Genomic DNA, 23848 nt, shown 5'->3' with positions numbered 1-23848 from the left:
TTGCCTACATCCAATATACCAATTGCGTACAGAAACAGCATCTCGTTTTCAAATTGCCCAAATTGTCTAGTAATGTCCCTACTGTAAGGAATGGATCCACAGAGTAAAAGTGCAAAATGTAAAACATAATTTTACCAAATAAATGGAGACATCAAGTTTACTGATTAATATTTCAAGCTGACTTTTAAGGATGTGAGCTTGACCTTCCTTGAGGAAATATATATGCACTTACACAGTAAACAATGCTTATTTTTTATATTAGTAGCAATATGAAGTAGAGATATCCATGTTATATCATAATTTACTTCTCTGATTTAATTATAATAGACACATTTTATGCTTTATGCATTTCCCATTGCCTTATTTTTTTTTTTTGTTCCAAGATCTAATATTTTAACACCACCACCACCTCCCCCTCCCCTCCACACACACACAGAAATCCTGAGTTTGCCCCTGAGCAGAGTTCATCTAGACTGCAGCTCTGCCAGACGGCTAGCTAGGCGGAGGTAAGAGTTATTATTTCGATATATTTTTTCTATTGAGGTGGAAGAGGGGCGGTATGCTGAAACTCTGCTTAAGGCACTGGGAAACCTTGCACTGACCCCGGGAACAGGGTCAAAGACAGTTTTTGTCCATGTGACTAGGAAATGGGACAGGAGACAGTGAAGAGAGCTTTGACCCTTTCCTATTATACTTCATCCTTTACTACCATTGAGAGTATTGATTCAGATGACACTTAGGTAACCACCTTGTGGCAGAATTATTATTATTGTTTATTTATATAGGGCCAATCATATTGTGCAGCGCTGTACAGAAAAAATTTGTCATGCAGTCCTGCCCCATTGGTGTTACCCAGAGGAAACCCACACAAACACGGGAAGAACATAGAAACTCCACACAAATAGGGCCCTAGGTGATATAAAACCCATGATCAAAGTGCTGTGAGGCAGGAATGACAGCAATGCTAACCACTTTGCCACCATGCAGCCCACACACCTTTAGCTGCACATATATTGTGCAACCTGGTCTAACCACACATGCGAAAGCCAAAATGTCACATTTGGCTATTCAGATTTAGGACATTTATTTCAAATATGCACTGATCTTGGTCATCAGCTGACCTGATTTTCATTCTGTGCAATCAGTTTTCAAAGAAATGTAATTGCTCTGAACGCCCACTAGAAGGGCCTTACATTGTGCTGAAACAGATTTATTTGTTGACACAAAATCATTCTGCTCATTTATTAATGTTTTAATACCGCATAACAACTCTATGTATCGTACACCAAAATACAACTTTTGAGTCATTTAACATGCATACCTTATGCCATGGAGTTCCTGGTAACAATGTTTCATGAAAGCAAAAGTCCAACCATGGATCGTTAAAAAGAATTTCTCTGCTGTCTGAATTGCTACGTTGATTAACAGTTATTTCCATTCCTGATAATATACAACATAATATAATGTAATGAACATGTGGTACAGCAAATTCATGACACAACACTGTACACACATGGCATAATGCTGCTAGAGTTCAGGTAATTAAAGTAAAATTACAGGGATATATTTATAAACAGGTAAAAGGCTTGAAGTATTTTAAACCCTTTTCATAGTTCTAATAATTATTAGGAAATAGATTATTTTTTATGTAGAATGCACCTAGATAAACATATATGTTGACTAAAAGTCTGTGGGTAGTAAGAGAGTACAGACAGTTTGTCAATGCTTGTCTGTTTTTTTAATTTGACCATTTGCACAGTACCTGTTCTTATTGTGAATGATTTAAAACCTGTGATTTATGAAAGGACTAAAGGGTCTATTTATCAAATGGAGATAAGCCCTGAATCATGTCATACCTTGAGCATTTTTTACAATGTATCTATTTATTAACATTTATTTTTTATTCCATAATTGTATTGCTTTTTTTATTATAAAATCTGGAACTGAAAGCCCAAGTCTGGGCTACCAATTCCAATATGCATGTTCGAGCCAGCATTCCAACTCACACATGCGCAGAGGCTCCCTGCTCCAGCCTGGCAAGAGTATACTTACTAATGCAGGCAAGTGTTGCATTTTTTTGGGCAAATTGCATGATCAAGCTTTTCTAGAAAATCTTCATATCGGAATATTGGAGCAAACTTAATCAATAGCCCCCTATGTCTACCCAAAATGGTCTGATAACTGGATTTGAAAATAAAATTGTATACATACAGCAGCCAGACAAGTAGTACTAAGTATGTTGACAATATGAAGAAAAGGAAGGGAAAAAAAAGAAAATTCCTGGCTCTGTTCTGAGCTGGCAACTCTGTAATACGTTATAGTGTGCTGGGAGTGTGCAGGATGATAAATGTTATTGCATGCTGGAGTTCCCTCAACTTAACCTGTGATGAAATAGTGGTCAGTGTGATATACATGTTAGTTTAACTTTACTAATAGTTTTTAAACACTATCTCTATTAGAAAATCACACTAGCAGTATTAGCAAACTGATATTTCAAGTACAGTTAAACTTTAGCAACCTGTCATATAAAGAAAAAGAAAGTTTTAAATTGGTCAGCATCACTAAAATGGACAGTGATTGAGTAACAGAACTAAACTGATTGGGATAAAACACACTACATACACAAAAAAAATGAACATTTTAAATAGTAGTAGAAGGACACTTACAATTTTCTTTGTAAAACGAACATAAAGATTTTGTAATAACAAACTACAAATGTGCAGAAAGTTGCACAACCAATCAGCAATTAGTTTTGATTGACCTAGAAGAGATTAATCACTTGCCAACCATGGGCCATATTAAAATAGGACAACATTAACTGGTTATCCACAATATGCCATTTGACCTTTCCTGGGAGAACAGACACCAACAGGGTATTTAAAGATGGTACCTTGTTTGCAGAACATAGCATTCAAAGCGAAAGCTATGTGCTGCTTTCTAGCATAATCCTGTGTAGCACCATTGGAGCTATGTAAACCTACCTATTTAACACTGTTATTCTCAGGAGATTAAGCTTGTTACATTTTAGCTAAATTAATGGACTTACATTAAGTATGTAGAAGTTACAAAAAACATAATAATAACAAATATGTTTATTGCCAAAAGAAAGTTTTATCTATTCCAATAAAAACAATATTAAATGTACTTTGCTAAACAAAAAAAATAGTTTATTTCTGACAAACAACACAACTTTACAAAATTGGCTTAGACAATGAAAGACAACGTGCAGTTTGATAGTAAATAGATAAATAGTATGTTTGCTTTCAGTTAATACACATTTGCAGTCTTCCACTTGGTTAGTAAATAACTCCAATGTTCATCGGGGAACTGGGAACTTATACCTAAAATACGTATATTTAGGCGTTATACACATAGTGTTCGCATATAACACATAAAGATGAAACATTTACTAGAAATTCACAGCTGTGAAATGTGTAACATTTGTAATATAGAGATTACATATCATTCACCTGTCTGCGTAACACCAGAAACTCCGTTACTAAGGCCAATAGACGCTAACTATCTCTCCCTCGGCAACGACGCATGTACGTGCATACTCCAACGTGATGACGTCAGGTAGCGATCCGTCTTCTGTACGCTGCAGTCGGGCACACGCTCCTCCTTCGTGATGACGTCATTGCCGAGGTTCAGGTTCGGGACGTCACCCCAGCAGCACCCGGAACCTGAGTGTGTACTGCGGCTTACCTGTGACCGGGCCCGGTAGTGTCGCCTGGATATCGCTGTGTCTGGGAGACAGAGATGGGCAGCAACGTGCAGTGCTTCAGGGGACAGCATGAAACTACGGCCAAGTTATGAGCGGTGAGGACGTGAATTAGTAAATATTAAGTGTGACACGTTGAAGAGAGGTGTCCTGGTTGCCAAGCGTTAGTAGATTTACTGACAGTAACTGTTAAAAGTCAAAATAAATATCTGAAGCACTGCAGGAGTAACAGCAATGGGAGTCTGTCACACTGGGAACAACATCTGATAATTCCTTATTGAGATGATTCTCTTTTAATGTTCGGAGACACGTTGATAAATATAAGTAAATCGCATGACATTAAAATGCTGTTTGTCCGTAAATGTTTTATATTATCAGGAAAACCATTTCTACTAGGATCGACAACAGCTGATGCATTTGTCACAAACTTTTCTATGTCTGAATACTTAGCTATCTTAATGTTCCTTTAGTTGTAGACATTAATTAGAGAGGCATTCATTATTTTGTTTAGTTGGAGGGTAGAAGCATCTAATGTAAAGTTGGGTGCAGTTTCTAGCAAATTGATATTCCTGGGCTTTCTTAATATATACCATTCTTATTTTGGCATGTTGCCCATGAAGCTTGTGCAAGAAAAGTTTTTGATATTAGTGTCTGTTGGTGAGTATGTGGCTGAATAAGAGTTTAAAGCACCTTTAAGACACTTTGGTGCCAGTGATTTCCCCAAGTCAAGTTGATTGGGGCTTCATCTAACCACAATATGACTGGGATGTTTGCTGTGGGTATTTGTTGAAGTATCCACTTATCTGTTAATATTAGGTCTACATGCGAGTATGAGTTTGTGGAAAAGAATATGCAATCCTCTTCTGCTTTCGTAAAGTTCTTCAAACATTATAAAGTTCAAACTCCACTGTTAATTTTCTGCCGTCAGATGCCATTTTGGAGTTTACCCCATTGTGTCAAAGCAGGGAGCAAAGGAGCAGTCCCCTAAAGTGTCAGGAATTCTTTGCCTGTAATTTTGTATGAGTAAAAACATAGCTCTGTATCTACGCTTCCTTCTTGATACTTTTTTTCATTTTGGTTGAGCGTGCTTATATTTTCTTAATATTTGACAAATGTTTTTTTTAGTAAAAAGTTGCTTTTATTAGTATATCATAATGTGTTTCTGGTATTTATTTAAATTATATGACTTAAAAGACAACTCCAGTTAAATACATACTTTGCACACTTGTATTTGCTTATCTTACTGGGAACAATCAAATAGTTTGACTTATTTAAAACATGCAATACTAATAGTTTTATAGAGTCGACTTTTCTTTCAATTCTACAGTAAAGAATGTCAGTGAAAAAATATATAAATAACCCTTTCACATACAGTCGTCACTTATGCTCTGAACCTTACAGGCTTCGGAGTACTGGAAGCACAAAGTACAATTAATTTGTTGAAAACAAGTGTGTAGTGAGCTTGGCACATGACGGAGCAGGTGTCATGTACAGGCAAACAGGTGTCGGCTTCAATTCACATTTCTCAACAGCCATTTGAGTTGTACCTTATATTCTAGTCCTAAACAGCCTGCAGTGCTCAGAAAATAAGGTGGCTGGGAAAGCTCCCTGATAGGTACCTGGCGGCTTTTTATTAGCAGTAGTTAATGGAAGTTATCAAAAATAAGTGCTATATTTTGTTTTAGAACAATATTTAAAATACATGATTTGTTGTTGTAGTTTACATTTGTCCAAAAAGTTAGTTATTAAAAACATATTGTTGACTCAGTATTTACAACTATGCAATCATTCTTCGGATGCAATGTCTCTAACGATTTCACCAACGATTGAAGTACGGATAAACATGCCGAGTCATGTGTACACACCTACACAATTTACCTTTAGATCTGAGCTCTTCATCCCTCATAACCATCTGTTGAAAAGGTCATTAATGTACATCATAACTTGGTTAATTGTGATTTTTAGAAAGTTTAGAAAACCATATAAACAAACGCAATGTGTTTTGATAAAGCATGATCATGGGAGCGTACACAATCTTGCAATATTTGACCAAATGGTTGTGAATTGTGTGATCTGCAGGATAATTGCACAGGTGTGTGCCCAGCTTTAGCTTTCATTTTGTTTTTGTGTTTTTGAACTCTACTTGGAAAAGAATGCATGTAATAAATACAAACAATATAGAATATTTAACTGCTATATACTGCTACTTAATGGAGACTATTTGTACTGTACTTAAGTTTTGGGTATTGTGCCGTAGTTCATATTACTGTATTGTTTGCATTTTTGCTCTCAGATAGTTTCCTGGGTCTGAGACATACTTGCCAACTCTCCCGGAATGTACGTGAGACTCCCGAAATCTGGGTAGGTCTCCCGGGAGAGCAGGCAAGTATCCTGCATACGGCAACTTACTCGTAAAAATGACGCATTTCGCAGTGAATCATTTTTTGTCGCGGTGTGAGGCCAAAATGACGTAATTCACCATGTCCCGCCCTCCAACCACGCCTCCTGCCCGCAATCTCCCGGAATTCAGTTTTCAAAGGTTGGCAAGTATGGTCTATGAGGGGAACCAAGTCTGAATGATCTCTTTTCATGTGGAGTTCCTGTTGCCTGAGAACTCGTTAACCTGATTTTATGGCACTTTTTATATATAATTTGTTATCTTGTAGTTGTTAGAAGTTAGTTTATATAACTTGTATTTATTGAGCAAGACTGTATACTGTGAAACTTTAATAGTGCTATGATTCAAAAAGTCACTTGCTCATTGAAGGCTTTTAATTTGTATTGTATTTCTAACTCAGGAAATGTAGCAGCGAGGACAGTAATTTAGACGACAAGACTTCCATCATGCAGACAAGCTCTGGAAATGATGACTCTTCAGCCAGCCTTTCTTTTCCTGCTTCTCGTCCACCTGCAGAAGGTTCCTGCAATACAGGAGATGCATCAATAAATATACACCCATCGAATTCTGAAAGTGGCACAAGGTCTGCCTCCAGACATGCCAGACCAACCATACATATTCAGAGTCGCCATGGCCATACACATTCTAATTCTAATGATGCGGATGGGCAAGAAGATCCAAATAACACTGACACAAGAGAACATGGCAACAGCATCTCAGATGTCTTGCATGTCTATCAATGGCTCAGTAAAAGTTTTCCATACATTTTAATCTTTAGTGCCAAGCTGATTGTTCAGCACATAACAGGTATTCCTCATTTTCAAATCTGAATATTATTCCAAATAGAATATATGGTTAAATTACATACCAAGCTTTTTCTGTTGCTTACTATTAGAACTCAACGTCATAATGATTAGCAGAAAAGCTTTTTTACTTTTAACTTCAGCTTTAAACCAAATGGTATTCATTTTGCCGTGTTCGTATTTGACAGCTCAGGTTATTTTATTTTTCAGGTGATTCTTTCAGATGTATAGTTTCCATTTTTTTTATTTTCAGCTTTTTTTTTTACTTTTCATACGTTATTTCTTTTTTACTTCTTTTTATATTTTAACTGCTTTTATTTTGTTTTCTAATAGGAATTTCTGTTGGAATTGGTCTGCTAACAACTTTTCTGTATGCAAACAAATGCATTGTAAATCAGGTTTTTCTAAGAGTAAGTAAGCTCATATTTGAGTGTTATTCCTAGAGACAGCAAACACATAATATAATTGCTTGCTTTTGAGAATTGCAGTTCATTTTCTGTTTGGATTCTTTTTGTGCGGTGGTTTATGCATTGATTTAGATGTAAACTTGCCAGCAACTGTCATGTTTGTAAAGGCAGTGATTTTGTCACAGCAGGTTTGTATACAAATGCCTCTAAAACGTTAAATTGTCTTGTACCTCCAAAAAATACACACTTTTTAACAGGATGTGTATGTACCTATGTGATATATATTGGTTACATCCCACTGTGTCATATGGACACATGGAAACCATTCTGAGGTACTTGCAGATATTGAAGCCATATAGATCAAGTAGTTGTGCTGAGGAAGGGAATAGCTGTTTTGTTATTAGCACCTATGCTATGACATAATTCCACATGACAGACATGAATCAATTCTGCCTACTATCTGTGATCATTGTGGACTTGATCATGTGTTCACTTGAGCAGCATATATTGCTTATATGACCAGGGTCTAAATACCAATGGGACAAGTGATAACATGTATACAACAAACATCTTCTTATTATCTTTCTCCACACTTCACTTTTCTGATCTTGTTACAGGTAAATGAGACCACACCTCACAAAGACTATAAAAGTGTGCATTCGGCTGTATCTGTTCTGAAAACTTACAGTATCATCTGAAGTATTCTTTGCTTTTGCACTGTTTTTATGTCCCTGCAGTGAGTCATCTCCTTCTACAGAAGGGGTTTAATACATTTTGAAAATCTTGTGCAATTTTATAAATGTGATATTTTTGTTTTGCAGGATAAGTGTTCCAAATTGCAGTGCATTTGGCTCCTATTATTCTTGTCAGGCTCCTCAGTCCTTTTGTATTACACCTTTTCTTCTCAGGCACTTTATTACAGGTATGTTATATTTTTTTGTTAAATATTGTAAAATATTTATAAAATCTGAGATACCCTTAAAACATATCTGTTAGCGGAAAGTGTGAGACTAAAATTGGCAAATCGGGGCGGAAAAAGTCCAGTCATTGTTGGGGTGCTGATGACTAACTGTCGGCTCCGGTCTTCCGTCTCTAAGAGTGACTGATTTGTCAGTGTTGCCATGGGACACAGGTATTTTAGTGCAGATAAGCATTAAAGAAGTCTGCTGAGTCTGGGGAGGTGGGGGCCTATACTGACATAATTCATTGTGAATCACATCATTAAGTCCCACTCACTTTACTAGAGAAGTGGGCATAGGCGGGAGGTCAAACTGCTCTTTCCGGAGTCCGAGATATCTCCTAGAAATTCAGGAGTCTCCTGGACATTTCGGGAGAGCAGGAAACTATGCTCTAGAGTCGCATTCAGCCCCCCAAGCCTTCACCTGAGACCCCCAGCTAATTCCTGCTTTGATGCCAGTTTTGTTGTTCTAGCTTGTAACACTTGTTTAAGATGCCTGCTGATATATTATTACAGATAGGGATCTATTTCTTTGATTGTAATGTATCACTTAAACTCAGTAGTTTATTAAAATGCAATGTGTGGCCCTTTTTAAGATTAGAGGGCCACCCATGCAGCACCTGAAGTGTGATCATGTTGCCCATTACTGTGTTACGCTAATGTACACCCTTTCTCTACTCCCATTTCAAATGCACAGATTAAGACTTTCATTTCAGAAAATTATAACGAGAGTGAAGAGTAGCTGAAATCGACTACCTTGTTTTTATGTTTTTTGCAGCTTGATTTTCATGAACCCTACTCTTGGACCTTTGCAATTCTGGGATGCCCTGTGGGTTGTAGGCATCACAGACTTTATTGGGAAGTTTTTCTTCATGGGCCTAAAGTGCTTGATTCTGCTGGTGCCTTCTTTTGTGATGTCACATAAATGCAAGGTAAGGATATTTAGTACATATTCTGCAGTAGTTAACATGACACATGATGTATTTGTACATATATATATTTTAGGTGCTTGCATGTCGTCATACAGAAGGATATTTCTGTAATTTGATTAAAAAAAAAGGAGGATGTCGGATAGAGTAGTAGTTTTTATTCCAAACACAAAAAAATAGATTTTTCTACCTTGTATGTACTGTTTCCATACTGTACAGTGCTGCTGAGCCATTTGGCACTTTACAAATCTACGATAATAATTTAAAAAAATAAAGTATATTTAATAGTATTGACTTAATAATAATATTATTATTATTATTATTATTATTATTATTATATTATTATTATTGTAGATTGGTAAGGCACCACATGGCTCCGTAGCTCAGTACAGTAGAGAAAACAAGGACATACAAGGCAGACAAAATAAATGCAGACATGAAACCAAATGTTATGAAAGACCCTGCTCATTAGAGAGCTTACATTCTAAGTGGAAGGGGGGCACAGCTGAAACAAGAGCGAGTCAGATGGGGACAGCTATGAGGGTGCATTAGTGTGAATAGTATCATCCGGGATAAAGTAAGCTTGAAAGAAGAGATGGATTTTTAGAGATCGTCTAAAGATTTGAAGGCAAGTGGAAAGCCTGATTGGGCGTGGTAGTGAATTACGTTAGTGGACATCAGCACAGGAGAATTTGTGTAGGAGTGAGTGAGAGGTTGTTATGAGACCAGACAAGGCGCAGGTCAGAGGTAGATCTAAGAGGGCAGGAGGGAGAGTATTTTGATTTGAGATTTATGAAGGGGTGGTGTCATTGAGGGCTTTATAGGTAAGGGTAGGTAATTTTGAATGGCATTCTGGAGGACACAGGGAGCCAATGTAGGGATTTGCAAAGTGGTGCGGCAGATGTGGAACCGTGCGAGAGGAAGATCAGTCTTGCAGCAGTATTTAGGATGGATAAAAGCGTGGATATTTGGGCGTCGGAATGCCGGATAGCAGGAGGTTACAGTAGTCAAGACGGGAGATGATGAGAGAATGGATAAGCGTTTTTGTAGCATATTGAGTAACAAAAGGGTGTATTCTGGCAATGTTTTTAAGGTGAAATTCACAGGATTGGGAGAGAGTCTAGATGTGAGGAATAAAGCAGAAGGCGTAGTCAAGTGACACCAATGCAGCAGGCTTGGAAGACTGAGGAAATTATGGTGTTGTTAAGAGTGAGGGAGATTTGAGGGTAGGTGATGATTCTGGCAGGAGGAAGGATAACAAGCTGTGTTTTGGATATGTTGAGCTTTAGGTAGCGTTGTAATATCCATGTGGAGATAGCTGAAAGACAGTTGATTATACTGGAAAAGTCAGGGGAAGAAATATAGATTTGGGTGTCATCAGCGTAGAGGTGGTACTGGAGGCTGAATGAGCGAATTAGTGCTCCCAAGAGAAGGGGTGAAAAATGTAAAAGTAAAGGGCCAAAAACAGAGCCTGTAGGACCCTAACAGATAGTCAGAGTGGAGGGGAGGATGTGCCAGAGGTAGAAACATTAAAGGAGTGGTTGAATAGGTAGGAAGAGAACCAAGAATGAACTGTGTCACAAAGGCTAATGGAGTGAAGGGTGTGTTGGAAAAGAGGATGATAAACTGTGTCAAAAGCAGCAAGGAGGTCCTGGAGAATGAGTTTGCAGTTAATAGATCAGCGGTTAAGTTTGTGGGAGCAGTTTCAGTGGAATGTTGGGGGCGGAAGCCTGATTGCAGAGAATCTAGAATGGAATAAGAGGAGAGAAAGTGAGACCGGAGTTTGTGTACCAATCACTCAAGTAGTTTTCAGGCAAAGGGGAGGAGAGAAATAGGGCGTTAGTTGGAGAGAGAGGCTGGATTGAGAGATGGTTTCTTTAGAATTGGTGTGATAAGCGCATGTTTAAAGGAGAATAGAATTGTGCCAGTGGGGAGAGACAGGTTGAAAAGGTGATCTAGAGGAGGGTATGCAGTAGAGGAGAGGAAGTGGGGAAGTTGGGAGGGAATAGGGCCGAGGGAGAATAAATTAAGAGTGGATTGGGGATTCTGGGTGAAGGTGGGTAGAGTGAATGGAGTGTGTAGAAGTTGTCATGAGGAAATATCTTGTCGAATGGTGCCGATTTTTGAAGTAGGTGGCAAAATCGTGGGCTGTGAGGGAGGAAGGCGAGGAGATGCAGGTGGACAGCGAAGTGAGTTGAAGGTGGCAAACAGACAACGTGGCTTAGAAGACTGGGTGGATATCAAAGATTTGAAGAATGTTTGTTTGGCAATTGTAATTGCTGTAAGATGAAAGGATGAATTTATAGTGGAGGAAATCGGGATAGGAACGAGAGTTCCTTCAGTGGCGCTCTGTGGTGCAGGTAGGGTTTGGATCGTCAGAGACTGTTTATGGTAGCTGGAGCTGCATTATCTAGGGCTGAAGTAAGTGTTTTGTTTTAGAAAGAGGTGGTCTGATTAGGGCAGGACAGTGTAGACTTATTGGAAAATAGTTGTTTTAGTGAAGATGAGAAGCTGATTTGGTTAAAAGTACTTAGATGTTGTGTACATGTGGGTGCCTCCTTTCCTTCAGCCTCACCTTACCCATTAGGTAAGGTGAGACTGAAGGTAAGGAGGTTGTGGTCTGAGAGTGGGAATGTTAAGTTGAAACTAGAGATGGAGCAGTAGTAACAGAAGACAAGATCAAGGGAGCAATTTCACATTTCTGGATTAATGCTAGATGTTGCTAGTCTCTTGTTTTTTCTGTGGCGCAACCTGTGATGGAAATAAGATGGGGAGTGGGGGGGGGGGGAGGGAGGAGAGAACGGGCGAGAAAGTATACACGATATCAGCTGGAGCGGTGGCTCTGCTGCAGTGGGAAATGTTTATAGCTTGTTTTGCAGTTTTTGTTTATAGCTCTTTTGCTTTGGTTTATAGCTCTAGTTCTGTGTATACTATGATGATCTATGGAGTCCTCAGAGTTAGTAGCTCTATGGGGTGTGGCGGGCAGGGGGGGTAGGTTTGCCCTGAGTGGGTTTGGGCTTTAAATATAGCAGGTGTACTGCTACCTTGTGTGGAGGCTTGCTTTTCTGTATTTATTTAAAATACAGCTAATGGGTGATCTAGTGGAGCAAGTTCAGTTTATGAATTGGCTTAAATTGGTGTTTAACAATCTGAGTTAACGATGTGGTGAATGAAATTAATGTGAATGTTATGGGATATGTGTACTGGTATGTGCTATAGTGAAGATCTGGGCTCTGCTATGTGTGGGGATATAGAGGCTATAAGTGAGGGGGATATGTGTGGCTTAAGGCTCAAAAGTAGTGCAGATGGAGGGTGTTACAGCGTTTCTGCTTTCTTGCTCTTAAAAGGGCAGTTCTTGTGATGCTTTGTGTGGGATGGCTTCTCTGGGCAGGTTACCTCGGGTACTAGATGTTGCTAGTTAGGCTGTCACTTGCTTGGTCTTTACAATTACAGCCTATCTAAAGTAATTCAGTTTGCTGATTGTCTGAAGACAAGCTATATCTAAGCCTCTCTCTTAGCTGAAGCTGCTAGCACATGCATCAGTCAAAGACACTCCCAGAGTGTTTCATCACAATACAGACTGTCAAGGGATGACGCACCAAAATCCAAGGTGTGATTTGGTAGTCGTAGTAGTCTGGAGCAATCAAAATCTAGATAAAAACAACATCCCTAAAAATGACCAATATAGTGCATATAGGAGTCAATCATACATAGTTAATCTAAAATAAGTATGACACATTTGAAACCATTAAAACAATAAAGGAGAAAATTGTATAATTAAAATTGTGTCTGCCTTTTTGCATTGGCCTATTCATAATCCCTCCCTGTATAAATTAATGAGGATGAAATCATACAGGGAGGGAATATAAAAATGAGGCCACCATTTTGTAGTGGCCTATTGCACATTTCAATAAAGAAAAAATAATGGAGGTGTCCTAAAATACAGAGCCATAATTGTGTGGTGGCCTATTGCAGAAATCCTACATAGAAGATTGTTTTTTAAATAGCAAGTTAGCCTGGTCACTTTCCATAGCTCCTACAAATGATTCTCCTTTTCAAAAGCTCATTGGTTTGCAAACAAAAATGGCTATCAGACAGTCAGTCTGTTACACAGACACAAGCTCTGACAGGTCATGTGATGGCAGACATATCATGTGCCATATAACTGGTTGCAATGATAGTCCATCATCATGAATTGCAGCCTGAAGAGAAAAACAAGGTAAATTGTAAACCCTAACATTCTTCTTATAGCCTACCACAGTGATTTTTTAAAAAAAAAATATATATATATATATATATATATATATATATATATATATATATATATATATATATATATATATATATAATATTACACCTGATTTATTTATCTATTTTTTGCATGGAATTGCTCCATTAAATCAGTCTAATGTGATTTTTATATTTACAGTAGAGACTTCAAGGTGCAACAAGTCTTACATTGACTGTATCAATGTGAGATCTTTTACCTAGAGTGTTTGGGACATGTTTAAATAATGTTTAAAAAATATATTCCTGTAATTTGGATCACAATGCCTTAAAGGTAGTAAACACCATTTAAATAAGACCATACCACTTGATTCCTATACATAACATTTATCTCATTGTATGGTCATTTGTTTGCTGTTTAATGCAGTATATATAACATACTTGGTTGTGTGTCTATATATAAATACAATTTGCAACCTGGAACAAACTGTTTCCACAATAATCCAGTATACCTATCTGTGTAGTTTATATATTAGAAACAATGTGTTTCATTTTGTTTTATGCTGTTCTTGATGTAATGAGGTGCACTTTATGTAACAAACTTCTTGTCTATATGGGAAATAGTGATATAACCCCTGGTTTAACTCTGTCTGTGTATTTTTGTTTTTTTTCTATGTCCTTTGCATGCCATAAGTAGTGACACTATACTGTGTTGCTAAGTAATCCAATATATCTATGTCAGTGGCTTGTAAGCTAAAGCCCCATTGGCTTTTCCAAACAAGTTTGAGATGGTTTATTATCTTGCTTGCCTTGGCAATTGTTTTCTCCTCCTGTACTTGTATTACTATGGAGGTAGAAGAATTTCTCGTAGAACTCTGTAGACTTGTGCGAGCCAACTTGAGCCATATGGCATCTCAATAGGTCCAAGTTTAACACTGGTAAATATTTGTAGTAAAATGTAAAACATTTTCAGAGACAGTCACTTTGCAAGTATTTAAATTGCCATAGGACACAATTACAATATTTGAATACTTATGGGTCACATGGATTAATAACATTTTTTTTCTTCTTTCATTTTAGGGCTACTGGTACATGTGTCTAGAAGAGATTGCTCAGTATTATTGTACATTTGTTTCAACACCAGTTTGGTTCCGTTATCTGATTGATTATGGGGCTCAAACTATTGGCGTTCAATGGCATTTTGGTGTTTTGTTGGCTTTACTCTACCTCATCATAAAAGTAAGTAGGTTAAATTAGGACTACTTTCAGCTTCATTTTCTTACTTTCAAAAGTCAAGCTTTGCCTTACACATGACCCAGATGTGCATTTTCAATTACAAAGAAGAATAAGTTGCAAATAATGTGTGACACTTTTTTGGCTCTGTTTTTCATTGGCTTTGTTGCTTCATGAGGTGCATTTGACCGGAGCTAGAGGATGCATTATTGTCCTTTAAAACTTGGGACACAGCAATGAGCTGGAGATTAAGTGGGTATTGATAGAACTACCTTTAGCCATCGAAGTTCAGCCATCTATCATATCCATGTGTATGCAAGTGTGAAGTGGGGGGAACTAGAACATCATGTGGTTGACACAAGTGTACATTAATGAGGATCTGCCCCTATTAACTTCATACTTTTTTGGGGGGGGGTTTGTTTGTCTTAGTATCTAGTGCAACATGTAAGAATTAAATAAACAAACAAACAAAAAAGTCTATGCTCTCTACCCTTATGCAAGAACACTGAAAAACAGAGTACATTCTATGTAAATGTAAAGTTGGCTTGCATACTGCTTGATACAACCACATAACTGACTGATTTATCTTAAACAGCCACCCAAGATTGAGTCACACCATTTGCTTACAGTGCGGGCTGTTATTCTATGCTGCCTCTCAAGCAGATTTAGGAAATTTGCTACTGACAAAAAGGCTAGTATTGATCACTACCTCTGCGGCCAAGTCATCCAATGTAACAGAGGTCTATAATAAATGATGCTTCCGTGGACGCCGCCATCAATACTGGCCAGCCAGTTGTCTGAAACAGTCAGTTGGTGTCCAGCCCTGCCTGGTGAAGAAAAAATGGAAGGTACAGTCTGAGAACTGAATAGCGGAAAGAAGCACAGAGTAGGGATGTGATCCTCCTGTCAACTGGATGCTGGAAGGTTGTGGTGTCACACACATTTTATATCATGAAATGCATAATGTTTCAGTTCGTTCTAATCACCATTTAAAACCCTTGTTAACTTATTATATAATATAGAGAAATGTTAGTCAACATTACTTGATGATTTAGTAAGACACAACTTCTTTCTTTCCAGCTTTGTTTTGTTTTTGGACAGTGGAAAACATCTGCTGATGTGTTACGACTGTTTATTACTCAGCCCGTAAGTAATTTGATATGACTAAGCAAACTCTGAGGTGACATTAATATTATCTGAATTCCAAATTATGTACTAATGACAGCGTTACAAACTATTGAAAAAGAAAACGAGGCTTCATGTCTTCAATAGGCTAACCTGACACATCTCAAGAAATGTGTAAGTTTGGTCGGTTATTTGTGGCGCACTTATCCACAGTTCTTTATCTGGCTACCCTTAGTTGCAAAAAGCCTGACTGCAACGCTGGTGTTAAATCATATGAAAATGATGTCTTTGTCTAGCCATCAGTGCTGCTATGCACGGGGTTGTTTAGTCTGGCAGGAGATCTATCATGTAAAAATGTGTGCTTGCAATTTTACCAGCACCATTTCCATTTTCATGCTGTAAACAAGATGCCAGGAGCCAGCTGGCTGTGACACATTTTACCGTTGGCATAATGGAGTTTGCATGTCACGTTTCCACAGTGGATTTTCACATATTGTGATGCGAATAAATCTAGAAAAACATCAGCTCATATATATATATATATATCTATATCTATATCTATATCTATATCTATCTATCTAACTGCACTAACAGGTCCTCAAGTGTCATTTTGTTCATTGATAACTTGTCAATTAATGATCTTGAACTCCAGAACATTAATTTGACAGACTAACATCTGTTCTTTGTTTCATAGAATTATGGAACGGCTGCAACCAAAAGACAGTGTTCAGAAGCTGGCGTCATCTGTGCAATATGTTACGATGAATTTACAAAGCCAACAGTACTTATGTGTCAGGTAAGAAAAGTAATCTGGGTTGGAGATTGTATTGCTTAATGAGGCTTTATTAAAGACTATGCATCATTTTGTTTATATAAAAGTCATTTATTCACACAGCAGCTATAGATGGAAGGTCAAGTCAATGCAACCTCTCTTCTATGGAATATTTTTAAAACACTCCCTTCTTTAATTTAAAGTGGTAACATCACTTTCCTAGCTGTTTTAGTAAGACTGTCAAGCTGTTAGACACTATATGTACCAAGGGGCAATGCACCTAATTGTCTATGTAGTGTAGAGATGGCATTTTTATCGATGAGGCTAGATCGGCTTAGCCATGAATTGGAATGTTTATTAAGTGGACATGTCAGGTCACACGGCTTTATATTTAAGAAAGTGCTTTTGTTGTCTGGTGTTTATTGTTTTGTCTGCTCTCCACTATGTACCCTCCAACCTTTTTTTTTTCTGTACCCCTTCTCCCCATACCTTTTTAAATATTTAATAAAAACAATTGATGTTGAAAAAAAAAAAGAAAGATGGTCAGATCCACAGTATTAACTGTACATACAATGAGTTGCTACTACTGTTTTGTATTGAAATTTACAACACCGTACTATTTAAACAAATAGTTATATCTTAAGCTGTCCCATTTCGATGCCACGTGGTTGTTGCTTCTGATCAAATCCATGTATTGGTATCTTTAAACATTACATGCTTATTTTGTAACTTGGTGCAAATATATAAATATACCAATACAGCGCTGACAAAATGTGTTCATCTGGTACTCTACTAAATTTAGTGAACACATTTTGTCAGCGCTGTGTTGGTTTATCTATAGATTTGTTTAGCTAAGGACTTAGCAGGGTCCCTTTTAATTACAGCTGCAAATTAATGTGGTTAATATTAAAATGGATTAATTGTTGCCCAGCGCCAGTTTCTCTTTTTCCTTAACTTGGTGCAAATGTCAGTTTTCAGGTAATCTTGCATTTCTAACAGTCTAACATACAATCAAATGTTCGCTCACTGGTATAACTTCCCGTACTCTGATCAATACTAGTAAGTTTTCTGTACATTTGCACTATTCTTAAATGATTATATATATATAGGTCATTCCATGTCAGTTCAACCAGGGTTGTCCACCACCCATCTCAGATTTCTACGAAAAATTTTTAGTTAAGAGAAGATGTCAAGACAACTTTCTGCCAAATATCTCGACTGTCTGACAATTAGTTGATTATATATTGATTTTTCAATTTATTAAATAATTTACTAATCGCGGCTTCTTTATCCAGTTTTTTTGAAGTATTACGAGTGTTTATTAAGGAATCGACACAAAATTTGGACCCCTAAGGTAACTCTTCCTCCCGAACCCAAAAATCCAAACCAAATTACTTTATCTGCCTCATGTTTTGCGTTACGGCAAAAATGCACGGTTTTCGAATATCATTAAAAACGCTAGATTCAATTGATATTAGGGATCCCATTTTTTGTGGCGTGTTAAAAAAAAGGTATAAATTACTACCACAAAAAAAAGCAGCCGGGTACTCTCTTTCATAGTGGAGAAAAAAAAATAATGAAGTTGATGCTCGATTACTGCTGTACAGCATACATAATTTACACATTGTTAAAAACCATACCGAAAAAGGGAACTAAACTGAGGCAATGGGATAAAACTCCCATACAGGAAATTAAACAAACAAACTGATGGGAAGGGGATTCCCTTTAGAGAGACCGAAACTGACTCTTTCTGTGTCTCCCTCTCTCTTTCTCTGGAAAGTTTCAATCATGGCAGCTGCTCATTTGGTAGTCTTTTAAATACGGACTGCCATATTACTATTTACTCAAACCATTGGATTACATAGCTGGGACCACTCTACAGATGAAGAAAAATAACTTTTGATTCTGAGACCTGAAGTTTCAAATGCAGTAACCAATGACCCTGAAACCTCAGTCTGCTACCATCATGAAAAGCTTCTGCTGCTAAGATATGAAGAATTTCAGAAAACATGCTGTAATCATTTCTTGTCTCACAAAAAAGGAGCCGGAAAAAGCTTAAAAGTAATGTCACTGAAGTGGACCAAAGAACAGGGTAACTGTCAGCTTGTTGTATATTTTAGGCAAGATGATTGTGACACTTCAAGATGTGAGTCTGTGCGTTATTAGCGATAGTCATGACCATGTAGCCATAACTGTGCATGCCTTCATTACGGTAGCTATGAAACACTTAGTGATATTATTGTCAAAATTGGAGTATGTGAATTTAGTGATGGTGCTAGTGCACAATACAAGAACTGCAAAAACGTTTTAATTTATGCTTCAATAATGATGACTACAACATTCAAGCATGAATTTTTTGCCACATCTCATGGTAAGAGTCCATGTGATGGCATTGGAGGGACAGTTAAACATCTAGCCACACGCACCAAGCTGCAAGCAGTGGAAACCCATCACATCTTGACGCCTTTGGACCTGGGCAAATGCAAATGAAAATGTACATGGCATAAAGTTTTTTTATGTGTTGCTAAACGAAATACAAGACTGCGAAACCAAGGCTGCATAGCCATCTAGAAACAGCAAACACTGTGGCAGGAACACGTTCGCATCACAGACTTCGGCCTATTCGTAATGATGAGCTACACATATATCGATTGTCATCAGACGACATAAAGACAGGAGGGACCATAGTTAGTGTCACTATGACCACAGTCACAAAAAATGAGGACAAAAGTGTGCTGCAACCTGGAACATACATAGCAGCAGTGTATGATAACATCTGGTACATTGGGTATATCATTCAATGTAATGAGGAGGAACAAGAGGCCTGAATCATTAAGTATCTTAACTTGAGAAACTTTTTATTTCAGTCTCCTGGACCAAACCATGTTACAATGCAAGGGGTGCAAATTAGTATTCTGTTTTGCACATAAGTTAAATACTGACTGTTTTTTCATGTAGCACACAAATATCAACTTTACATTTCAGTGTACAAATAAGCTATCAAGTATTTGTGTGCTGCATGAAAAAACAGTCTGTATTTAATTTATGTGCAAAAGAGAATATTAATTTGCACCCCTTGCATTGTAACATGGTTTTGTCCAGGAGATTGAAATAAGAAATTTCTCAAGTTAAGATCCTTAATGAATCAGGCCCAAGATGTGCTGATACACTTAATGAAACCAATCAACAAATGTGCTGTCCTGGCCTTCAAGAGATAAGTGTTTTGTTCCTTTTATTCACGTCCTCTGTGTAACGGAAGTGCCTACTATCCAAGGAAGTACTGGAATGCAGTATACACTGTCTGCTGACACTTTTAGGAAAATTACAGACTGTTACAAGTTCCAAACAAGGGAAAAATAATGAGATTGTTGACTCAACTTTAGTTAAGGGCTTAAGTTATGTTAAAGGTTTTAAATTTCATGATTTCTTGTGTTAATTCTGTATGCGGTACAACAGTAATCGAACATCAGCATCAACTTCATTATTTTTTTTTCTCCACTATGAAACAGAGTACCCTGCTGATTTTTTTTGTGGTAGTAATATATACTTTTTTAAACACCCCCCCCCCCCCCCCCCCCCAAAAAAAATGGGATCCCTAATGTCAAATGTAAAGTGGTCCCAGCTATGTAATCCAATGGTTTTTGAGTAAATAGTAATATGGCAGTCCGTATTTAAAAGACTACCAAATGAGCAGCTGCCATGATTGACTCTTTCTGTGTCTCCCTCTCTCTTTCTCTGGAAAGTTTCAGTTTTGGTCTCTCTCAAGGGAATCCCCTTCCCATCAGTTTCTGTTTGTTTCATTTCCTGTATGGGAGTTTTATCCCATTGCCTCAGTTTAGTTCCCTTTTTTGGTATGGTTTTTAACAATGTGTAAATTATGTATGCTGTACAGCAGTAATTAAGCTTCAACTTCATTATTTTTTTTTCTCCACTATGAAAGAGAGTACCCGGCTGATTTTTTTTGTGGTAGTAATTTATACCTTTTTTAAACATCCCCAAATAAATGGGATCACTAATGTCAATTGAATCTAGCAATTTTAATGATATTCAAAAACCATGCGTTTTTGGCGTAACGCAAAACACGAGGCAGATAAAGTAATTTGGTTTGGATTTTTGGATTTGGGCGGAAGAGTTACCTTAGGGGTCCAAATTTTCTGTCGATTCCTTAATAAACACCCGTAATACTTCATATAAACTGGATAAAGAAGCCGCCATTAGTAAATTATTTAATAAATTGAAAAAATCAATATATAATCAACTAATTGTCAGACAGTCGAGATATTTGTCAGAAATAGTGGTTTTGACATCCTCTCTTAACTAAAAAATTTTCAAAAAAAATCTGAGACTGGTGGTGGACAAATCATGTTTTTTTTGGGTGATCTGATGTGGAATGACCCATTTATTACTCCAGTTATGATCATTGTAATTTAAGTTGGCCAATGCTTCCATTTTTCTTAGTTTTCCAAGTAAACTAGTTTAATTTCAATTGTCACACCTTTCTTTCAGCACATTTTCTGTGAGGAGTGCATCTCTATGTGGTTCAATAGACAGAAGACCTGTCCTCTATGCCGGAGAGTGATTTCCAACCACATCCACAAATGGAAAGATGGAGCCACGTCTCTACAACTTCGGCTTTTCTAGTCTTAACTTTTCCTGTGTATTTGTATGCATATACTGCTGAACATATTTTCATTTGAGGTGTTGGTTTTGGCGTTTTCTTTTAATGTATGATTTTTGCTTTAGAAAAAAAAAACAATGCCCAGAAATGACTTATTACTGGTTTGCTAATGAAGGGCTAGACATTAATGGGTTTGTTTGATTTCATGTTTACACCTAATGTCTCAAGCTTTTTTGTGTATGTTTTTTTCTTTTTTGTTTTATTTTTCTTTTTTTCTATGCAAACTTTACCCACTCGTGTCAAAAATCATGCTTTTACTAGCATTCTTTTAACGCTAGCAAAGGCGTGTAAACTGGTATGGGAATAGAACCTATTTGTTCCAATGATCCCTTGCAGTCATGAGTGGTGGCAGTAAAGCAGTGTTTTTTTAAATTCCGTCTGATTTACTTACGCCTACTGTAAGTAAATGCATTGTTATCATTGGAGAGTCCTCCATTGAGCATTACAAACACATTAACTTTTAAGTGCAGTCGCTTGACATGCAGTGTCACTGGTGTTTTCCACACTCCAGTGGGTAACGAGCCTTATGGTTTCATTTTAAAAAATATCTAGTGATTTATAAGACAACTTTTTTCAAACATTTAAGACACTCTGTTGTCTCTACCAGCATGTTTGCATTGCATAATGCAATCACATGTTACATATTTTTGGTGTATACATGATTCCTTTTAAAGTAGCAAATTAATACTCTTTAAGCTGGCTGCATAGCTGTATGTGTGCAGTGTGCCTGGAACACTTGGTTTCCAGATTCCTAGGGAATTTAGCCATTCCCAGATAGACACAATGTTGGACAATTTGAGAGGACTGTAGCATCAGTCACCAGGTGCTCTATCTTTCTTTCACTAGTCCTGCAGTATGAGGCAAGAACACTCTATTTGAGAAACTTGCAAATATACTCATGTAGTTATCAATGTGTTAAGGGCTTGATTTGAGAATAGGTTTGAAAACAACCATTTTAAAGGCCAACTGTTTTAAAAAAAAAAACAAAAAAACCCTAAGGATCGTTTTTTTTTTTTGTAAAGGAAAGAACGATCTATGTTGATGGTTCTTCTTTGTTTATCTGACTATCTATTAAAGGGTATCAGATCTCCTAATGGTTTGCAATAATTTCACTAGGAAACCATTAAGTGAACAGTCAGCTGAATGTGTTCCCTTTTCTCCTGGACATTCCCTATATCACCTAAGAAGGAAGGCTATTGCCATTCAGGATTTGAAAACTGCATATGACACAGTGGAGAGGGCCAGCGCGTCTGGTATCTGTATGTAAACAGAGCAGAAATTTGAATCTGAGGTGTTATAACTATAGCAGCTCAATCAGTGGTTCTATTAACAGAATTACACTTTTTGATTTAAATAAATAGAATCTACAAAATATGATCTTCACTTTTAAACATTAGCATTGTGCTTGAGGATTCAGTCCAAACCCTACAACACCCATCAAGCTTATTTTCAGGCAGTGGTTACTTTAGGTAATATAGGAAAAAGTTAACCCATTAAGATGGGGTGCATAAGTTTTCTTTTATTACGACCTGTTTGTTTAAAAAGTCACCTTCCACCTTTCTTTGTCCCGAGTAGCCACATTCATTCTACTCTCGGGCAAACCAGGAGATGGTTCTACACAGAACTGCAGAATATCTATAGTGGATGGAATAAATCCATGCTTTACTAGCTGGCATCCAGCCAAAACACGATGTGTGCTGTTTCTTTGCTGTCAATGCTCAACCTCATTTCTATTTAAAGCAGAAATCATAGTGAAGAGATTGATTTATACTAGTGAGGCAGCATATTTTATAGTAGTTCTTGTTGCCCATTTTGCAACAGAAGGTGTTCTGAATAAACTAAACTTGTTTCTCTGTTCAGTGCATGTATGGGGATGTACAAAATCCTGTTGCTTATTTATAAGAGGAAGTTTAATAAAATATATTTTTCCCTTTCAATAGTGTGGTGTCTGAATAAAAGTGGACCTTGTTTCGTAAATGTTTTTCATCTTTTTTTTTGTTTATTTTGTTATATAACCCTCTACATTCCTGTTTGGAGAATCAAGGCAAACATACCCCTTTTCCACCACGTCACAGCAATTTGTGCAAAGCCATACCCCATTCTCTCAGCTGCCAGCTGAAAATTTTCCTGTCCTCTGAAAACCTGGACTGCTGGCAGGTAGGATGGTGCCCAACCCTATGACACATCACTTCAACCCATCCAAATTAATCTCTTGTGTGTGACAGACATTTGTTATACTATTGGGAAAAAGTAGTCAGTGATTGTTCCTACATTTGACAAATTCACGATGCTGATAATAACACCATATTTGTAGACAAAAAAAATACCTATTCCCATAAACCCAACATGGAAATACCGCAGGTGAAATAAGTATTGAACACACCAACATTTTCCTCAGTAAATATATATTTAATGTGACTATTGTAATGACATTTACACCAAATGTCGGCAACAACCCTAGCAAGCCCCACATGCAAAGAAATCAAACCATAGATGTTCATAATTAAATTTTTGTGTAATAATGTGAAATGACACAGGGAAAAAGTATTGAACAAGCTTCCTGAAATTTATTTAATACTTTGTACAAAAGCCTTTGT

The 23848-nt window shown here is 37.3% G+C and overlaps 2 protein-coding genes across 2 annotated transcripts in view; one reads left to right on the top strand and one right to left on the bottom strand.

Moving 5' to 3' along the window:
• LOC142138550 (uncharacterized) overlaps positions 1 to 3749 on the bottom strand; it is a 71457-nt gene extending 67708 nt beyond the window's left edge. Inside the window, exons 1-2 of the mRNA XM_075195304.1 lie at positions 3471 to 3749; positions 1322 to 1440 (exon numbers count right to left, since the gene is read on the bottom strand). Coding sequence (XP_075051405.1) covers positions 1322 to 1438 — 117 coding nt within the window. The 5' untranslated portion in view covers positions 1439 to 1440; positions 3471 to 3749. The remainder of the gene's footprint in view (positions 1 to 1321; positions 1441 to 3470) is intronic.
• RNFT1 (ring finger protein, transmembrane 1) lies at positions 3608 to 23188 on the top strand. Its single transcript, XM_075195303.1, has 9 exons — positions 3608 to 3819; positions 6520 to 6926; positions 7256 to 7332; positions 8151 to 8251; positions 9066 to 9219; positions 14524 to 14682; positions 15757 to 15822; positions 16496 to 16597; positions 21080 to 23188. Exons 1-9 carry the CDS (start codon positions 3794 to 3796, stop codon positions 21212 to 21214), a joined length of 1227 nt encoding a protein of 408 aa, XP_075051404.1. The 5' UTR covers positions 3608 to 3793; the 3' UTR covers positions 21215 to 23188.
• Positions 23189 to 23848: the final 660 nt, after the last annotated feature.

Source organism: Mixophyes fleayi, chromosome 2, assembly GCF_038048845.1.
Source record: "Mixophyes fleayi isolate aMixFle1 chromosome 2, aMixFle1.hap1, whole genome shotgun sequence".
NCBI lineage: Eukaryota > Metazoa > Chordata > Amphibia > Anura > Limnodynastidae > Mixophyes > Mixophyes fleayi.
The sequence above is the reverse complement of the archived record's forward strand: the minus strand, read 5'-3'. Positions and strand labels throughout refer to the sequence as shown.

What these genes read in the sequence shown, in the direction of transcription:
- RNFT1 (XM_075195303.1), top strand. Translation starts at nt 3,794, where the DNA reads ATGAAACTACGGCCAAGTTATGAGCG. An exon ending in TACTCTACCTCATCATAAAA is followed by an intron (nt 14,683 to 15,756) that starts GTAAGTAGGTTA and finishes CTTTCTTTCCAG; the next exon opens with CTTTGTTTTGTTTTTGGACA. An exon ending in CAACAGTACTTATGTGTCAG is followed by an intron (nt 16,598 to 21,079) that starts GTAAGAAAAGTA and finishes CCTTTCTTTCAG; the next exon opens with CACATTTTCTGTGAGGAGTG.